Source organism: Brachionichthys hirsutus, chromosome 8 (genome assembly GCF_040956055.1).
Source record: "Brachionichthys hirsutus isolate HB-005 chromosome 8, CSIRO-AGI_Bhir_v1, whole genome shotgun sequence".
Lineage (NCBI taxonomy): Eukaryota > Metazoa > Chordata > Actinopteri > Lophiiformes > Brachionichthyidae > Brachionichthys > Brachionichthys hirsutus.
Window position 1 is genome coordinate 293827 of NC_090904.1, and position 17967 is coordinate 311793.

A 17967-nucleotide genomic window follows, 5' to 3' on the forward strand; every position below is an offset into this window, starting at 1 on the left:
TGGTGAAACAAGTCCTTCCTGCTTGTCTCACGTCACAACTCAATAACGCGTCCTGTGATTGGCTCTTAGAGTTGATAGACAGTTGCGATAGCCAATCAGATCACGAGTTGGTGAAAGTAAGGCCTTCCTGCCTGTGATTGGATACTCCGTGTGAGAGGGCAGCGCTAGGCATATTGCGTCATCAGCTAATCAGCTGGCACCGGTACGGCGCGACCCACCGAAGATAAAACCACAATTATTCCTGCGCTTTTAACCCACAATGGCCGAAGGAGGGGAAAGTGTGGATTTGGTTGTGGATATTCTTGAAAGGCCATTTTCAAGACGGACCTTTACAGAGAAGCTACTAGCTTCGGCTCACGAGAGCTAGCTTCAAGCTAGCTCCGGAGCTAGCTAACCTGTCCCGGGTGGGGAAAGGATTGGTACGCCGCTTCCAGGCTTCAAACTTTTGGCTTACAGCTTCTGAGGGTCGCTGCAAATTGTTCTGCTGGGAATGCCTTTTGTTTGCAAGGGATCGATTTAATGTTTGGAGCAACACTGGATTTAGGAACTTTAAGAAAGGAGAATGGATTTTGTTTTCAAACGGGACAGCCGTTTTGGTGAGTACCAACATTTTATTTATTTAACATAACAAAATAAAATCACAGATATACCGTAAATGCAATGTGTGTAAATAATGTGGTGCGCCGGTGCAGCTGTGTGATTGTAGTGGAAGTACAACACGTTGTGTTGCAGTCTCTTATATTAAACTGCAAGTTCGCAATTTAAAGCTTCATGGTGGACTTTAAAACGTTTTGGAAAAATAATGTTAAATTACCTTTTATTTATAACTTTACCACGTATAGTGATAAGTTTTAATTGCTGATGCAGTTTATTGATTTTTAAATGCTCCGGAAAAAATATCCTGTGTTGTACACGATTGAGGTGATGCAGCACCCAGTAGTGCGTAAGTGTGTGTTTGTACATTATTTCTAAAGCAGTGGTGTCATAAATGATGGTATTATGAGGGGTATTTATTCAAGTCGGACTAAGTAGGACTTCACTGAAGGCCTAGGTGTAAAATGCACCGCCCGCCACTGTTAGATTGTCACTAGGTAAATACCTAAACAATGCTTTGAACTTGTGTGACAGTGTGCATTCTCATAATAATAAAAAAATGCTATTATTCTCTTATTAAAACACATGAGAAATTCCCATTCGCCCAATTAAACTAGTTTTAAAGTTTTAATAAACTTCGATATGTTTAAAAGAATTACAATGTTAAAAAAAACATTCAGTTCCCCTTAGAATATAATGATGTAAAAGGTTGTCATGTGTTCAAAGTACAAAAAGTAATGATGAGTGTTTCTTTAAATGAATTTGGGTCATTAGCTGTTTAAGAATGTGATGAATTAGTGCAAAAGGATTTTCATCAAATAGGATGTGTTACATAAAGCAGTTAAATCGCAAAATGTGTGTTCATCTAAATGTCAATACATCAATAATGGTTATCCAATAATGTATTATGACGCGCACGGGAGTCATTACGCATAATGAGAAGGACAAATGATTTTACTCTTGATAGATGAGGTCTAATTTGAGATATATTTTTTTAAGAAACATTTTGAGAATTATTTGCGACACAATTTCGCCACCTGGTGTTCGCAGCCTGTTATTACAGCCTTCTATGGCGCCGCCGTTGCAGTACCGGGCTTTGGCCGCTGGGCGGCAGACGAAGCCGACTCGTCGTCTGCAGGCAAAGATGGCGGTGCGGAAGAAAGACGGCGGCCCGAATGTAAAACACTTCGAAGCGTCTGATACCGTCTCCCAGTTTGATAACGTCCGGGTCTGGCTGGGGAAGAATTACAAAAAGGTACCGAGCGCATGCATGCTAAATAATCTACCGGTACGTCCGACGTGCGGACACGGGGAGCAGGCAGAGGCGGTGACAAAGAGGGGGGGGGGTGATCATCCAGCTGTTTGCTTCATACAAAAGGATGCTGAGCCGCAGCGGCGACATGAAGCAGCCTCCCCCCCCCCCGTGTTAATGGCTCAGGACCCGACCAAAGGCGCTGCTCAGCCGGCTGACCGGCTAACCGGCTAACCGGCTGACCGGCTAACCGGCTAACCGGCTGACCGGCTGACCGGCTGACCGGCTGACCGGCTGACCGGCTAACCGGCTAACCGGCTGACCAGCTGACCGGCTGACGGTCACCATCCAGATGTTCGCTCTGACCGAAGCGGCCCATCTGGAATGAATGAGCCAAACGAAACGAGATGAAACGAAATCATTCTCATGTTTCTTTTGAACGCACGCCAGTAATAATGATATTCATATACATATATATATATATATATTCATATTATATACATATATATGTATATATATTTAATCCCCACCTCAGATGATACAGTTCATAAACATAGAAGATAACAAAACACACTTCACTGGTTTCCATCGATCCGGTTTACATCGATCCGGTTTCCATCCATCTGAACGCCCCGTGGATTTGCTCTGGTTTCCATCGATCCGGTTTCCATCCATCTGAACGCCCCGTGGATTTGCTCTGGTTTCCATCGATCCGGTTTACATCGATCCGGTTTCCATCCATCTGAACGCCCCGTGGATTTGCTCTCTGCTGTCCCGTCAGTACATCCAGGCTGAGCCGCCCACCAACAAGTCTCTGTCCAGCCTGGTGGTCCAGCTGCTGCAGTTTCAAGAGGAGGTGTTTGGGCGCCATGTCAGCAACCCTCCACTCACCAAGCTGCCCGTACGTCCAGCCGGCCTCCGTCGTCTGGACTCAATGATCCCTATTCTAGTCTGAAACCGGTTTGTTCTGTGCAGATGAAGTGTTTTCTGGACTTCAAGTCAGGCGGGGCTCTGTGCCACATCCTGGCTGCTGCCTACAAGTTCAAGAGCGACCAGGGATGGTAAGACTTTCTTTCTGGATGGTTTAAATATTTGATTTGTATAAATGACGACGAGCCAGTTGGAGTTGAGCCCTGTTGCTGCTTCATGTGTGACTCCAGTCTGATTTCTTGGTAGGCGCAGGTTTGACTTCCAGAATCCATCAAGGATGGACCGAAATGTCGAGATGTTCATGACCATTGAGAAGTCCTTGGTTCAGGTGAGTCTGAATCAGCACTTTTATTCTATATTATCAAACATAAGACTATTTATGCACCATTTGTATTATAGGAAGAAAACGTCTAAAAAGTCACGTTTCGTTTTTCCTGCTGCTGGTACCAAAGATAAACTAAATACTCTGAGCTGTACTTGTAGAAATAATACTCAGTATTACTGGTAATCCTACTTATTCAGTCTTAAAGTTAAACTACCAGATTTAAGCAGTTCAGAGGGGTTTCCTTTCATTTCACGCATTCGGGGATAAAAGATTTCATTCATGATTCTTCTCTACAGAACAACTGTTTGACCAGACCTGTAATCTACCTGAGTGCTGACATGGAGCCGAAGCTGCTGGGAAAGCTGAAGGACATCATCAAAAGACATCAGGTCCGTCCTGTCCTCATGTCTTTAACCCACAGCTACGCTTCAGGAGTGTTTTACGGCGGAACATCCCTTTATGGTCGTGCTAATCAATACGACCTCGCTGCAGTGTTGTTCTCCAGCTGATCTTTATTTGTTGCAGGGCTCAGTGACAGAGGACAAGGCGTCCAGCTCCCACGTTGTCCTCCCCATCCCCACCAGCCTGGAGGAAGGTGAGACGTCTCACCATGCCTTTCGGGACAACCTGGAAGTTCTGCTGCTCTGATTTGTTCCGTTCTGATATATTTGGTCACAGAGGAGTGGGTGCGTCCTGTGATGAAACGGGACAAGCAGGTGCTGCTTCATTGGGGATACTTCCCTGACAGGTGGGTGTCGGTTTACACAGATATGAACGCCAGGCAACATTTCTGAACTCAAATGTAGCTTCATCCGACCGGAAGAATAACTATCGTGTGGATCTCTTGGAATTGTGTTTTCTTGGAGCTTCTCGCTTCCCTAAATTTCCCAAGCTTAGATACCTCATCGTTCTGCCTGGAGTGTTTTTAGAATCTTGTCCCTTCCTTGACCTTTGACCCCTCACCATGCAGTTACGATACCTGGATCCCAGCCAGCGAGATTGAAGCTTCTGTGGAGGATCCTCCCAGCCCAGAAAAGCCCAGGAAGGTATATCACGTCTCTTCTTGCTGCCCATACTCATGTTTAACATCTTCTATTGTCTTTAAATTAAAATTCTGTTTTAAATAGTCATTTAGCGGGCCGGTTTGTCCTCGCGAGGGCCTGATCCTAACGAAGCCTTCAGAGGAACTTCTCTATTCAACGTTAGCTCACATGCTAACTTTAAGTCCCAGCAGGAATCCTTCAACTCAAAATAGGACATTAATCAATCATTAATGAGGGTATCAATCAGTTTTATAGCAACCCTGGACCTACAAAGCATCCGATCCTGCATTCTTAGCATCAATTGATCCTTGATGGATCCACCAGGAAAACAATTCATGCAAAAAATAAAATAAAACCTCTTTAAAAAGAGCATTCTGGACACTTTCTCCCCGACAACAATATACAACGCAAATAAATAAAAAAGTATTCATCAATATTTGCCACTAGTTTACGATTCAAGCAAAGCATCTGCAGCCTGTATCCAAGTCATTTAACGTAACATCAAATCCAAATGAATGCGTGCAAAGTTGGATTGTTTCGTGTTTTAAATAATCATGAGAAGACCGCTGATGATCGCCAGAAGACAAAGCTTCCTAGTTATGATACTAGATAATAGAATAGAATATGATTATTCCCAGGTCCATGGGAAGTGGATTTTAGACCTGGACCAATATAACGAGTGGATGAATGAGGAGGACTATGAAGTAGGGGAAGCCTGCCCCAAGAGGAAAAGGCTCTCAGCCAAGACCCTGACCGATGAGGTGACCACGCCCGACGAGAGGAGAGACAAGAAGCCTGGCAGCGCCAAGAAGAGGAAGCGTTCACCATCACCCTCTCCCACCCCCCCACCTCAGGAGAGCAAAAAGAAAAACACCAAAAAGGGGTCTGTTGCATGTCTCCATGCAACTCATCAGCTGTGAATGCATGCGTTGCTTTGGCCCTTGTCGTGCAGCACTCGTATCAGGAGATAAAGTCCTCTCTGCCTGCATGTGCTTGTCTTCAGGCCAACAACTCCATACACCAAGTCCAAACGGGGCCAGCGGGAGGAGGAGCAGGAGGATCTCAGCAAGGACATGGATGAAGCGTCTCCTGTTCCAGCCTCCGAGGAGGGGAACCCGGCAAAGAGCAGTACGGAACCGGTCTGCATTCAGAGATCCGGGCCGACCCAAGCTGAAGCGTGTCTTTCTCGTGCAGATAACACCAAGAAGGAGTCCGATCCGGCACCAGTCAGAGGAGGAACCGATATCGGTGAGGAGCCAACGCAGTACTGTCCTGATCTCGCCGTGTACTCAAGGCTTTCTCTCTAGTACCTCTTCAGCCTGACCGAGAACGTCCATTTAGTCCTCGTGCTACATCAGACAGGTTCCACTCCTTAATTATTTGTTTTGTGATTTGATCAGACGAACAAGAGGATGAGTCCATGGAACCCGCGGGCAAGGTGAGGGCGTCTGTGCCGCTGGAAGGAAGCGGCCCGGTCAGCCTGTCCTCCGTCCGTGACCACGAGCGTCTGTGTTGAGGCAGGAGGAGGAGGAAGGCTCTCCGAGCGTGAAGTGTGACCCGGTGAAAGGCTCAGACCTCCACGAGGACAACGTGACCGAGCAAACGCATCACATCATCATACCGAGCTACGCCGCCTGGTTCGATTACAACAGGTAGGGAGACGGCGACGCCCGTCTAGGCCCTCGCCTGCTCCTCACCTGCTCCTCACCGGAGAGCCTCTTATCAAGATGAAACTCACAACGTCCCGTTTCCCCAGCGTTCATGCCATCGAGCGCAGAGCCCTGCCAGAGTTCTTCAACGGGAAGAACAAATCCAAAACCCCCGAGATGTAAGTAGCGAATCCGTTTCTGCTGCTTTACGGGGGTCCAGCCAGACACGAGCTCTCCACACCCCCCTCCCTCAGTTATCTGGCGTACCGGAACTTCATGATCGACACCTACCGGCTAAACCCCCAGGAGTACCTGACCTCCACCGCCTGCCGCAGAAACCTGGCGGGGGACGTGTGCGCCATCATGAGGTAGGAGGAGCCCCGCTGTGAACCCCACCCAAACGGTGGCTGCATTCAAGCCGTCGCTGCTTCTTCTGCTGTAGGGTGCATGCCTTCCTGGAGCAGTGGGGTCTGATCAATTATCAGGTGGACTCTGAGAGCAGGCCCACCCCCATGGGGCCCCCACCCACCTCTCACTTTCACGTACTGGCAGACACTCCCTCCAGCTTGGTGCCCCTGCAGCCCAAGACGTCTCAGGTCCGCAAACGCACAGAGACAAATAGAAAAACGTCTCTCGAGTTGTTTTAAATGCCCCCCTGTCCCACAGACCCCTGCTGCCCAGCAGATGTTGCCCTTCCCTGATAAAGTGAAGGATAAGCCATCGGATTTGCAAAACTTTGGGCTGCGGACTGACATGTACAGCAAGAAGACCGGCTCCACGAAGGTACAGGACAGCTGCAGGACGGAGTAACCTTTAATGTCGCCGTCGCACTAACAGAGTCTCTATCTGTGAGCAGAGCAAGAGCTCAGCGAGCTGCACGAGGGACTGGACCGAACAGGAAACGCTGCTGCTGCTGGAGGTACGCGGCCGTGTTCCTTTAGCGGGTTCATGCTCTGTGGAAGCGAGGGCTCTGATATCGGACCTTCCCCAGGGCTTGGAGCTGTACAAGGACGACTGGAACAAGGTTTCAGAACACGTGGGCAGCCGCACACAGGACGAGAGCATCCTGCACTTCCTGCGGCTGCCCATCGAGGACCCTTACCTGGAGGACGCCTCCTCGACGCTGGGACCGCTGGCCTTCCAGCCGATACCGTTCAGCCAAGCAGGAAACCCAGTCATGGGCACGGTGGCCTTCCTGGCCTCGGTGGTCGACCCCCGCGTGGCTTCGGCTGCAGCCAAATCTGCTCTGGGTGAGAAGAAGCTTTAGTACTCATTTGATTACTGATCAGTAATAATGATTAACACTTTATAATGATTCAAAACTTCAAGTGAAAAGAAGACGTCTTCCCTTGTTGGGAGCTCAGAGAGGTCTGAACGTCCTGCTCTGCCATGACATCACCGACAGCCCCGCCCACTTGCCGAGCCTATGGCTCCGCCCCCTGCTGCGTTCAAAGCACCCGAGGAGAAAAGATGTCTTGTTCATTCTTATTAGCCACTGACTCATCAACATGTTAAACATTCTAAACTATTGTTTGTAGAACATTTGACTTTTAGCAGCGTTTTGTCCTGCAAGTTATTTAACATTTAAATAGTCACAAAGCTGCTGCAAGTTATTTAACATTAAGATAGTCTCAAAGCTGCTGCAAGTTATTTAACATTAAGATAGTCTCAAAGCTGCTGCAAGTTATTTAACATTAAAATAGTCACAAAGCTGCTGCAAGTTATTTAACATTAAAATAGTCACAAAGCTGCTGCAAGTTATTTAACATTAAAATAGTCACAAAGCTGCTGCAAGTTATTTAACATTAAGATAGTCTCAAAGCTGCTGCAAGTTATTTAACATTAAGATAGTCTCAAAGCTGCTGCAAGTTATTTAACATTAAAATAGTCACAAAGCTGCTGCAAGTTATTTAACATTAAGATAGTCTCAAAGCTGCTGCAAGTTATTTAACATTAAAATAGTCTCAAAGCTGCTGCAAGTTATTTAACATTAAAATAGTCTCAAAGCTGCTGCAAGTTATTTAACATTTAAATAGTCTCAAAGCTGCTGCAAGTTATTTAACATTAAAATAGTCACAAAGCTGCTGCAAGTTATTTAACATTAAAATAGTCTCAAAGCTGCTGCAAGTTATTTAACATTTAAATAGTCTCAAAGCTGCTGCAAGTTATTTAACATTAAAATAGTCTCAAAGCTGCTGCAAGTTATTTAACATTAAAATAGTCTCAAAGCTGCTGCAAGTTATTTAACATTAAGATAGTCTCAAAGCTGCTGCAAGTTATTTAACATTAAAATAGTCACAAAGCTGCTGCAAGTTATTTAACATTAAAATAGTCTCAAAGCTGCTGCAAGTTATTTAACATTAAAATAGTCTCAAAGCTGCTGCAAGTTATTTAACATTTAAATAGTCTCAAAGCTGCTGCAAGTTATTTAACATTAAAATAGTCACAAAGCTGCTGCAAGTTATTTAACATTAAAATAGTCTCAAAGCTGCTGCAAGTTATTTAACATTAAAATAGTCTCAAAGCTGCTGCAAGTTATTTAACATTTAAATAGTCTCAAAGCTGCTGCAAGTTATTTAACATTAAAATAGTCACAAAGCTGCTGCAAGTTATTTAACATTTAAATAGTCTCAAAGCTGCTGCAAGTTATTTAACATTAAAATAGTCTCAAAGCTGCTGCAAGTTATTTAACATTAAAATAGTCTCAAAGCTGCTGCAAGTTATTTAACATTAAGATAGTCTCAAAGCTGCTGCAAGTTATTTAACATTAAAATAGTCACAAAGCTGCTGCAAGTTATTTAACATTAAAATAGTCTCAAAGCTGCTGCAAGTTATTTAACATTAAAATAGTCTCAAAGCTGCTGCAAGTTATTTAACATTTAAATAGTCTCAAAGCTGCTGCAAGTTATTTAACATTAAAATAGTCTCAAAGCTGCTGCAAGTTATTTAACATTAAGATAGTCTCAAAGCTGCTGCAAGTTATTTAACATTAAAATAGTCACAAAGCTGCTGCAAGTTATTTAACATTAAAATAGTCTCAAAGCTGCTGCAAGTTATTTAACATTAAAATAGTCTCAAAGCTGCTGCAAGTTATTTAACATTTAAATAGTCTCAAAGCTGCTGCAAGTTATTTAACATTAAGATAGTCTCAAAGCTGCTGCAAGTTATTTAACATTAAAATAGTCTCAAAGCTGCTGCAAGTTATTTAACATTAAGATAGTCTCAAAGCTGCTGCAAGTTATTTAACATTAAAATAGTCTCAAAGCTGCTGCAAGTTATTTAACATTAAAATAGTCTCAAAGCTGCTGCAAGTTATTTAACATTTAAATAGTCTCAAAGCTGCTGCAAGTTATTTTAAGGACGCCTCATTGGTGGTTTTGCTTGTTTTGTTAGTTTGTCCTATAGATAGTTATTTTATTAACGACCTCAAACTTTGTCGTTTCCTTTTATCTGTATAAGCAGTCCTGCTTTTTTGCACTTTATTTTGGTGAGAGGCTCCCAACAGCTCTGCAGTGCAACCTGTGCACGAGTTTGTGTTCAACAAAATGAGATTGAAACATTGAACGTTTATGCGTTTATTGGAATCGGCAGGTCAGGACACTAATCGGTGCGGCGCCTGGCTTTACCCGGATAACCTCGACCCGTCTCTCCCTTCCTCAGAGGAGTTCTCTCGTATGAAGGAGGAGGTTCCTGCAGCTCTGGTTGAAGCTCACGTGCGCCGGGTGGAGGAAGCAGCGAGGGTCAGCGGCCGGCAGGACCCTCTGTATGGGCTGGAGGGGAGCGGCATCGCCGGCACCGGGCTGGAGGAGGGAGAAAGGCCTGGTAGGACTGAGATATTTCACAGCACACGCACGTACACGACTGTGTACATGTACCATGTACATCCCGTTCTTTCCAGATGAAAGCAGCGATGAAAGTAAAAACGACAGCCAGTCAATTGAAGATAAGAGAGAGACCAAGGTAGGACGCATGTTCCTCTAGTGTTCTCCTCAGGGGCTGCTGCATCCTTCACTGTTCACTTCACCACAGGACGGTAAAGATGGTGCGGTTGAGGAAGAGGAGAAGCAGGTGGAGAATGGGAAGAAGGAAGAAGAGAGAGGAAGAGATCAAGAAGGAGAGAGGGAGACAGACAAGACAGATTCAGAAATGGGTACGTCGTTATCAGAGACGAGGAGAGTTCCTGTCAGAGGCGGGGGAAACGAGCAGTTCTTTCTCTCAGGTGACGGGGAGAAGGAGAAGGATAGAAAAGAGGGCACGGAGGAGGGACAAAGAGAACCGGAGAGTGAAGGAGAACGGAAAGCTAAAGTGGAGCGCGACGTGGGAGAGGGGAACCTGGCCACCGCCGCCGCGTCGGCGCTCGCTGCTGCTGCGGTCAAAGCCAAGGTACAGGTGGTCAGGTGGTCAGCTGTTCAGCGCCCCTTCGCCTCCCCCTCCCCCCGTACTCACTCTCCGTTTCCTTGGCAGCACCTGGCTGCAGTTGAAGAGAGGAAGATCAAATCTCTGGTGGCTCTGCTGGTGGAGACCCAAATGAAGAAGCTTGAGATTAAACTGAGACACTTTGAAGAACTGGAAACCATCATGGACAGAGAGCGGGAGGCCGTGAGTGAGAACGCTCTGCTACTGCATGCCGCTAACGCCGCCGCTAACGCCGGCCCTTCTTGTCTGATGCGTGTGCAGCTGGAGTACCAGCGGCAGCAGCTGCTAGCCGACCGCCAGTCCTTCCACATGGAGCAGCTGAAATACGCCGAGATGAGAGCCCGGCAGCAGCACTTCCAGCAGATTCAGCACCAGCAGCACAGTCAGGCGGGGGCGGGGGCGGGGGCGGGGGGCCCTCATCCCAACCAGGCGGCCTCAGGCCCACCCCCCCAGCCTAGTCACAGCACACCAGCACCACAACCGGCCCCCAGCCCCGCACCTCCAGTCTCCTCCGCCTCGGCTACGGAGTCCCAACCTCCACAAGGTGCTCATGCCTCACCCCCCCGCCCCCCAGGCCAGGCCCCGGCCACACACCCCGCCCTCCACGGTAGGTTTAATGTGCTGAAGGCAGGATTGATCAAATATCTTTCAGCTATTATGAACTTTATCTGTAAAGATTGTTTCATTGATAATTATTTAATTATATAATTTAAAATGTAAAACAAAATTGGATGAGTTTGACGGTACTATTGATTGTTGACAGTACTGTCATGTTAACAGCTATCCTCCCCCCCCCCCCACAGAGCCCAGCGCCCCCTCCTCCGGGGAAACACTCCACCCCTCGGCCCCCGTCCCACCGCCACAGTGAAACCTGAATCCTGCCCATGTCAGCCGAAGTCACAAACTGAACCCAGAGAACACGTTTTACATCTTCAACTTCTGTTTCCTTTCTTTCCAACAGGACGATTGATGTGAGGTACAAAAACACCAGCTCTACTCCGTTTACTGAAATAGACCCCGTCAAATTGATTCGCCGCTCTAAGCTTGACGCCAGACATCCGGTAACCGGACAACGAAGGAGAACAAAAGACCCCCCCAATACCTCTTTGTACTGTAGGTACTAATTGAAATATATGTAAAATGCACTTTTAACATGTTTCCCGAGGTCTCATCGAAAGACTTGAAGCATCTATGAAATTGAACTTTAGCACTTATATCGTCCTTTTGTCGTCTTAAATACTTTTTCATATTGAAGGTTTTGGAAACTTGATCGGGATTGTTACATTTCCTTTATCAGTATTTCATGAACTAACGCTCACTCCGCTGCGTCTCGTCTAGAACCAGAACCTTCTCCAGAAATGTATTCATGAAAACATTCCAATCGGAAGCCAGATTGAAATTACTATAAGATAGAACAAGTTTGAATGCAGTTAAACACCTTTTGTTTTTGTGTAGTGATACTCGTTGAAAGTACTGACAGCGGTTAAAGCTGGATGAACTCGAAGCATAATCCTGTGAGGAATGTAGATTTGCTCAAAATGAGAAATCCTTCCGCCAGCGACCACGTAGTCATTTCCATTATTTGACCTTGAGTCAACTGCTAAACCAAAATGTTTTTTATAAGCCTGATATTTTCCTATCAACTTGGTTTTTTTACCGTCCAGTCTTCTTCCTTTGATGCCTGTACAGCATTTGTAGCCGATATTAACCCCCGATTTGGGAATGATTGTGAGTGTGTGTCAGTGCATGCCATTAAGATGCGTCATCATGACCAGTCAGCTTTATCTTGCGTGCCATTTGTTGTGTTAAAGGTTGAGGAATTTAAAGACATTCTCCATTCTGCACATGAACCATCGCTTCTAGTTACATGTAATCAATCAGATGGTGTAACTGCCAGTATTTGCAGGCCTCGCCACAGCGCGAGCAGAAATGGACTCCTTTTATCTGTGTCGTTACGGCGCTGCGTGGATTTTGTGATATGGGAAGTGCCCGTTATGTTTTTCACTACGCTGAAGGAAGCAGCAATTGACTATTATTCAGTAGACTTTTTTTCCTCTGTAAATCATCACATTTGTGCTGACAGTTACTCTGGAAGTTTGTATTAAAAAACAGAAAAGAGGGCCATGTTTGAATAAAAAAAAAGTGTTGAAGAAATAAAAATGTGAAGAGGAGTCATGCAGTTTCGTTATTTTGCCAGCGATGACGCTGCTAGCAAAACAGGTAAGAACTAAACTTGAGGTCGGATTTAGGAATATTTTAGTTTCTTCACAATGTTGAGATCAGAAAGAATCAAGTCTATAGGATTTCCCCCTCAGCTCGTTAGTCGTACCTTTAGATAATATAATTAATGATGGCTCAATTTCATTTAATTTGTTTCAGTTGTTCCCGTCCTCGTTGGCTCGACGCCGCACTAACGCCGTTTACAGGAACAACTAAGAAGGAAATCATTTTAATTCCTCATCGTTTTCCTTTTGTTTAGCCAATTTCAATGAAGACATTTCTAAAAGCCCGACATACATGCAATGGCAATATATTTTTAGAACAGGACTCCCAGGATCACGCACTTTAAATATTTTGACACAAACTTCTGACAAGAGCCTGTTAATAGTCTAAATCTGCCGTAAGCAAGGAAGCAGAGTCGAGTTCAGAATGGCTTGTCAATTTAATGAAACTGTTTTAAAAGAATAATCATAATTAGCCGGATAAGCAAACAAACCGGGGAGGAACTCTTCTGCATCATCAGTTCCTGGTAACATTCCCTGAAATGTCATCCAGAACCTTTACAGACGGGCCGACTGACCATGTAGTACATTTATTAAAAACTCAATTCAGCCGTGTGGGGGGGCTTCTCTTGATAAGAAACAAATTGTCCTTAAGATGTATTCACAAGTTAGATCTCACAGACACACACACGCTGCAATTTACTTCAGAAACAGGGCTATTTATTCATTACAGTGCTAAATGTTACATTATTATATTCATCCTAATGGAAACACACAAGAAGCCATCAGGGGAATGCTACGGCCTACTGCGCATGCGAGGACGGGTAACTAAATGTTTCCTAACACTAAACAGAAAAGGCACTTTAAAAAGAATTGTTGGGAGCAGAAACCATGAATGAAAGAGCAACACAAAACAAACGATACACATAACAGGAATAAATTCAAGGTGTAAGCGCGTCTGAGGCCTTCAACCGTTCATCACCAGTCGCACCAGTTCTGTGAGGGAGAAATACGAGCATGAATGAAATGAGTCGGGGAGAGACGCTGCGTTCAGGCTACAATCCCTGAACCGCTGCAGAACAGAACCAACGCTTCACCTTCATAGTTGATGCAGCCGTTGGCGTCTTCGTGTCCTGCTAAGAGAGTCTCCACCTCCTCTTCTGACATTTTTTCTCCTGAACACACCAAAGAATGGTTTTAAGACACATCCAGGAATGGATCCATTTACAGAGTTCTGGGCTCCCACGGGGATGAATAGCAAACAGACATATTCTGTGAGTTTGGGCTTTTACCTAATGTTGTGAGAACATGGCGTAACTCTGCGCCCATGACTGTTCCGTTCCCCTCCTTATCAAAAACACGCAGACCCTCCACGATATCCTCGAAGGAGCCCTGGTCCTTGTTCTTAGCTATTTTCTGAAGCATGGGCAGGAACTGCTCGAAATCCAACATCTTGTGGTTCATGTCTGCACGTGCATGAATGAAAAATGGAAACCGACATCAAGCAACGTTTTTTACTTTCACAACAACGGATCTCCTTGTAGTTGTTCACGGAGGCTGGAGTAACGGTTATAACTGTACTCACAATACTCAACTTAAATTTGCCTGGACAAAGGCTGAACTAGTTTCAGGTGAATCAAAACTTGCCTTCCAACTTGGGGTTTCCCAGGACCTTGAGCACCTCAGCGTTGATTGGGTTCTGTCCGAGGGCCCGCATGACGTCACCACACTGGCTGTAGGAGATCTTCCCCTCCCCCGACCGGTCAAACAAAAGGAAGGCATCCTTGTAGTCTATCATGGAAACAAAAAGGCATCTGCTCACGTTGCCTTGGAGACACGAGCCAACAACACGGAGAATAATGCAAACGTGCATCTTTACTGAACAAAGCTGCTTACAGAGAAAACACAAGAGCTCACACCTTTGTCTACATTACTTTGAAAATAAACATGCACTAAAACCTCTGAAGTGAAAAGACAGTCAGCAGTCAGCTGAGACAACAATAAAACCAGCTTTGTGTAACTTCCCCTCTCACCATGGGAGTTATGAGAAGCATCACGAAGGGGGAAAACACAATTCCAACAGGACCAGCGCGCAATACTGTAGCAGAGCAGAGATTCTCATTTATTGGTCACACGATCAATAAAGGTTGGATCTTGTGTGTTTGGGTTGAAGAAGTTTCACCTCTCATTCATCCGGATACTTTAGTCGTTAAGGTTCGTCTGCCTGATGACGATGCATCATGTGAGTCATTACAAACCCAGATGCAGGTGGACCGCTCGGTCCCAGGTAGCTCCTGCTCCAGCGGGTGGGGGTCATACCTCTGCTACCGGCCATAGATGAAGAGGTGAAACACCTTCAAACCTCTCACAAAATCATCCTTCAAAGATTCAACCCTTAAACATGACATCTGGAATGTGCCATCATCACCTGCATCCAGAGACACCACCACGTTGAACTGATTCACTTTAGCGTTGCGTGTTAGTACAGCGGACCGACCGGAGCCGATCACACCAGAACAAAGTCCGTTTGATCAGCCAGTCAGTGCAGAGTTACCTGAACGGGTCAGCAGTCTGCTGAGCGATCACTCGAACTACAGTCACAGTAAAAACTTCAGTCATTTACAAAACGTATGAAGAAAACAGGCTCAAACAAGAAAACCAAGGAACCTCAGAGACGTTAACTCACCCAGGATCTGGTCCTCTGTGAGGTCACACTGGGGGAAGCGCGGCAGGAAGCAGCGGGAGAAAAACCGGGAACAATCGATTAGATGCGATAAACACGCAACCAGCAGATACACACACGCATCCAGCAGATACACACACGCATCCAGCAGATACACACACGCCACCAGCAGATACACACACACACACACACACACGCAACCAGCAGATACACACACACAAACAGCAGATACACACACACACACAAACAGCAGATACACACACACACGCATCCAGCAGATACACACACACACGCCACCGGCAGATACACACACACGCCACCGGCAGATACACACACACACACACGCATCCAGCAGATACACACACGCCACCAGCAGATACACACACGCCACCAGCAGACACACACACGCCACCAGCAGATACACACACACGCCACCGGCAGATACACACACACACACACACACACACGCATCCAGCAGATACACACACGCCACCAGCAGATACACACACGCCACCAGCAGATACACACACGCCACCAGCAGATACACACACACACGCCACCAGCAGATACACACACACACGCCACCGGCAGATACACACACACACGCATCCAGCAGATACACACACGCCACCAGCAGATACACACACACGCGCATCCAGCAGATACACACACACGCGCATCCAGCAGATACACACACACCACCGGCAGATACACACACGCCACCAGCAGATACACACACGCATCCGGCAGATACACACGCGCATCCGGCAGATACACACACGCATCCGGCAGATACACACACGCCACCGGCAGATACACACACGCCACCGGCAGATACACACACGCCACCGGCAGATACACACACGCCACCGGCAGATACACACACGCCACCGGCAGATACACACACGCCACCGGCAGATACACACACGCCACCAGCAGATACACACACGCCACCAGCAGATACACACACGCCACCAGCAGATACACACACGCCACCAGCAGATACACACACGCCACCAGCAGATACACACGCGCCACCAGCAGATACACACGCGCCACCGGCAGATACACACACGCCACCAGCAGATACACACACGCCACCAGCAGATACACACACGCCACCAGCAGATACACACACACGCCACCAGCAGATACACACACACGCCACCGGCAGATACACACACACGCCACCGGCAGATACACACACGCCACCGGCAGATACACACACGCCACCGGCAGATACACACACGCATCCGGCAGATACACACACGCATCCGGCAGATACACACACGCATCCAGCAGATACACACACGCCACCAGCAGATACACACACGCATCCGGCAGATACACACACGCATCCGGCAGATACACACACGCATCCGGCAGATAAACACGCATCCAGCTGATAAACACGCATCCAGCTGATAAACATGCATCCAGCTGATAAACACGCATCCAGCTGATAAACACGCATCCAGCTGATAAACACGCATCCAGCTGATAAACACGCATCCAGCTGATAAACACGCATCCAGCTGATAAACACGCATCCAGCTGATAAACATGCATCCAGCTGATAAACACGCATCCAGCTGATAAACACGCATCCAGCTGATAAACACGCATCCAGCTGATAAACACGCATCCAGCTGATAAACACGCATCCAGCTGATAAACACGCATCCAGCTGATAAACACGCATCCAGCTGATAAACACGCATCCAGCTGATAGACACGCATCCAGCTGATATCGGTATGTTAAAGCCTCCATTAACGCTAATCAACGTACATTTAAGAACATGGCTGTGGATTAAGGCTAGCTAGTGCCAGCCAGAAGAGATACGTAGCTAGCTTAAAGCTAGCTAGTACCGGCCAGAAGAGATACGTAGCTAGCTTAAAGCTAGCTAGTACCGGCCAGAAGAGATACGTAGCTAGCTTAAAGCTAGCTAGTACCGGCCAGAAGAGATACGTAGCTAGCTTAAAGCTAGCTAGTGCCAGCCAGAAGAGATACGTAGCTAGCTTAAAGCTAGCTAGTACCGGCCAGAAGAGATACGTAGCTAGCTTAAAGCTAGCTAGTGCCAGCCAGAAGAGATACGTAGCTAGCTTAAAGCTAGCTAGTACCGGCCAGAAGAGATACGTAGCTAGCTTAAAGCTAGCTAGTACCGGCCAGAAGAGATACGTAGCTAGCTTAAAGCTAGCTAGTACCGGCCAGAAGAGATACGTAGCTAGCTTAACGCTAGCTAGTGCCGGCCAGAAGAGACGCGTAGCTAGCTTAATTTAAACTGCGATAAATGGCCCAGCAACATTAGCATGACGCAAGAGAAGCTCTATTTATAACAAATTCACCACAAGTCGTAACCCGAGTAGATTTAACAGCAGCTTTACTCACCATGTCTTTGCCTCGTTTTGTTTTTACGATAGAAAGGCTAATGCCCCGAAATACCTTTCAGAGCTAGCTCAGGCGTCGCTACCTAGTTGATGACGCCACGCGACCTCATAAGGCACCTGCTCAGCCAATCATATGACGCGTGTCACGCCTCTATAAGTTAAGCATCATGATGAATGATAAACAGACTATCATAAAAACACCTTTGTTCCATTTGATAAATGTGGTTATTATATTATCCTGGTATTGTATCCAGAAATCAGAATTCCAAAATAAAATACCTGCAATTATTGGTTTCTCTATCAATGTGGAACATTATATTCTCCATTTCCTGCTCAATAAATAACTTCTTGCTTTACGTTTGTATCAATTTTATTTTGTTTATTTTTCTCTATCTTTATTGTGCTTCTCCTCTCTATACTCATGACTGTCTTTATTGTGTTCACTTTTGCATTCAATAAAGTAAA

At 46.2% G+C, this 17967-nt stretch overlaps 2 protein-coding genes across 3 annotated transcripts; one reads left to right on the forward strand and one right to left on the reverse strand.

Moving 5' to 3' along the window:
• Positions 1-1738: 1738 nt before the first annotated feature.
• smarcc2 (SWI/SNF related, matrix associated, actin dependent regulator of chromatin, subfamily c, member 2) lies at positions 1739-11077 on the forward strand. The gene is made up of 26 exons (XM_068742026.1): positions 1739-1849; positions 2628-2747; positions 2822-2907; positions 3023-3104; positions 3398-3490; positions 3627-3696; positions 3780-3849; positions 4072-4147; positions 4783-5027; positions 5148-5272; positions 5339-5392; positions 5545-5582; positions 5666-5796; positions 5901-5972; positions 6048-6161; positions 6236-6389; positions 6460-6576; positions 6650-6712; positions 6785-7043; positions 9454-9615; positions 9692-9753; positions 9823-9943; positions 10013-10176; positions 10258-10392; positions 10471-10816; positions 11013-11077. Exons 1-26 carry the CDS (start codon positions 1739-1741, stop codon positions 11075-11077), a joined length of 3135 nt encoding a protein of 1044 aa, XP_068598127.1.
• A 1775-nt stretch (positions 11078-12852) lies between these two features.
• Positions 12853-17629, reverse strand: LOC137898586 (myosin light polypeptide 6-like). 2 transcript variants are annotated; one of them, XM_068742632.1, is made up of 9 exons: positions 17504-17629; positions 15118-15145; positions 14986-15022; positions 14614-14859; positions 14465-14529; positions 14079-14222; positions 13724-13897; positions 13529-13606; positions 12853-13427 (listed from the first exon to the last, which is right to left on the reverse strand). In XM_068742632.1, the coding sequence occupies exons 4-9, from the start codon at positions 14622-14624 to the stop codon at positions 13399-13401; spliced, it is 501 nt and encodes a 166-aa protein (XP_068598733.1). In that variant the 5' UTR covers positions 14625-14859; positions 14986-15022; positions 15118-15145; positions 17504-17629; the 3' UTR covers positions 12853-13398. The 2 variants fall into 2 exon arrangements, with proteins under 2 accessions (XP_068598733.1, XP_068598734.1); XM_068742633.1 differs by lacking the exons at positions 14465-14529; positions 14614-14859; positions 14986-15022 and having other exon boundaries at positions 17504-17619.
• Positions 17630-17967: the final 338 nt, after the last annotated feature.

Coding starts and splice junctions, on each gene's coding strand:
- smarcc2 (XM_068742026.1), top strand. CDS start 1,739: ATGGCGGTGCGGAAGAAAGACGGCGGCCCGAATGTAAAACACTTCGAA. Junction 9,616..9,691: donor GGAGGAGGGAGAAAGGCCTG/GTAGGACTGAGA, acceptor CGTTCTTTCCAG/ATGAAAGCAGCGATGAAAGT. Junction 9,944..10,012: donor CAAGACAGATTCAGAAATGG/GTACGTCGTTAT, acceptor TCTTTCTCTCAG/GTGACGGGGAGAAGGAGAAG.
- LOC137898586 (XM_068742632.1), bottom strand. Junction 14,223..14,464: donor TGCTTCTCATAACTCCCATG/GTGAGAGGGGAA, acceptor TTTCCATGATAG/ACTACAAGGATGCCTTCCTT. Junction 13,607..13,723: donor CCATGTTCTCACAACATTAG/GTAAAAGCCCAA, acceptor TGGTGTGTTCAG/GAGAAAAAATGTCAGAAGAG.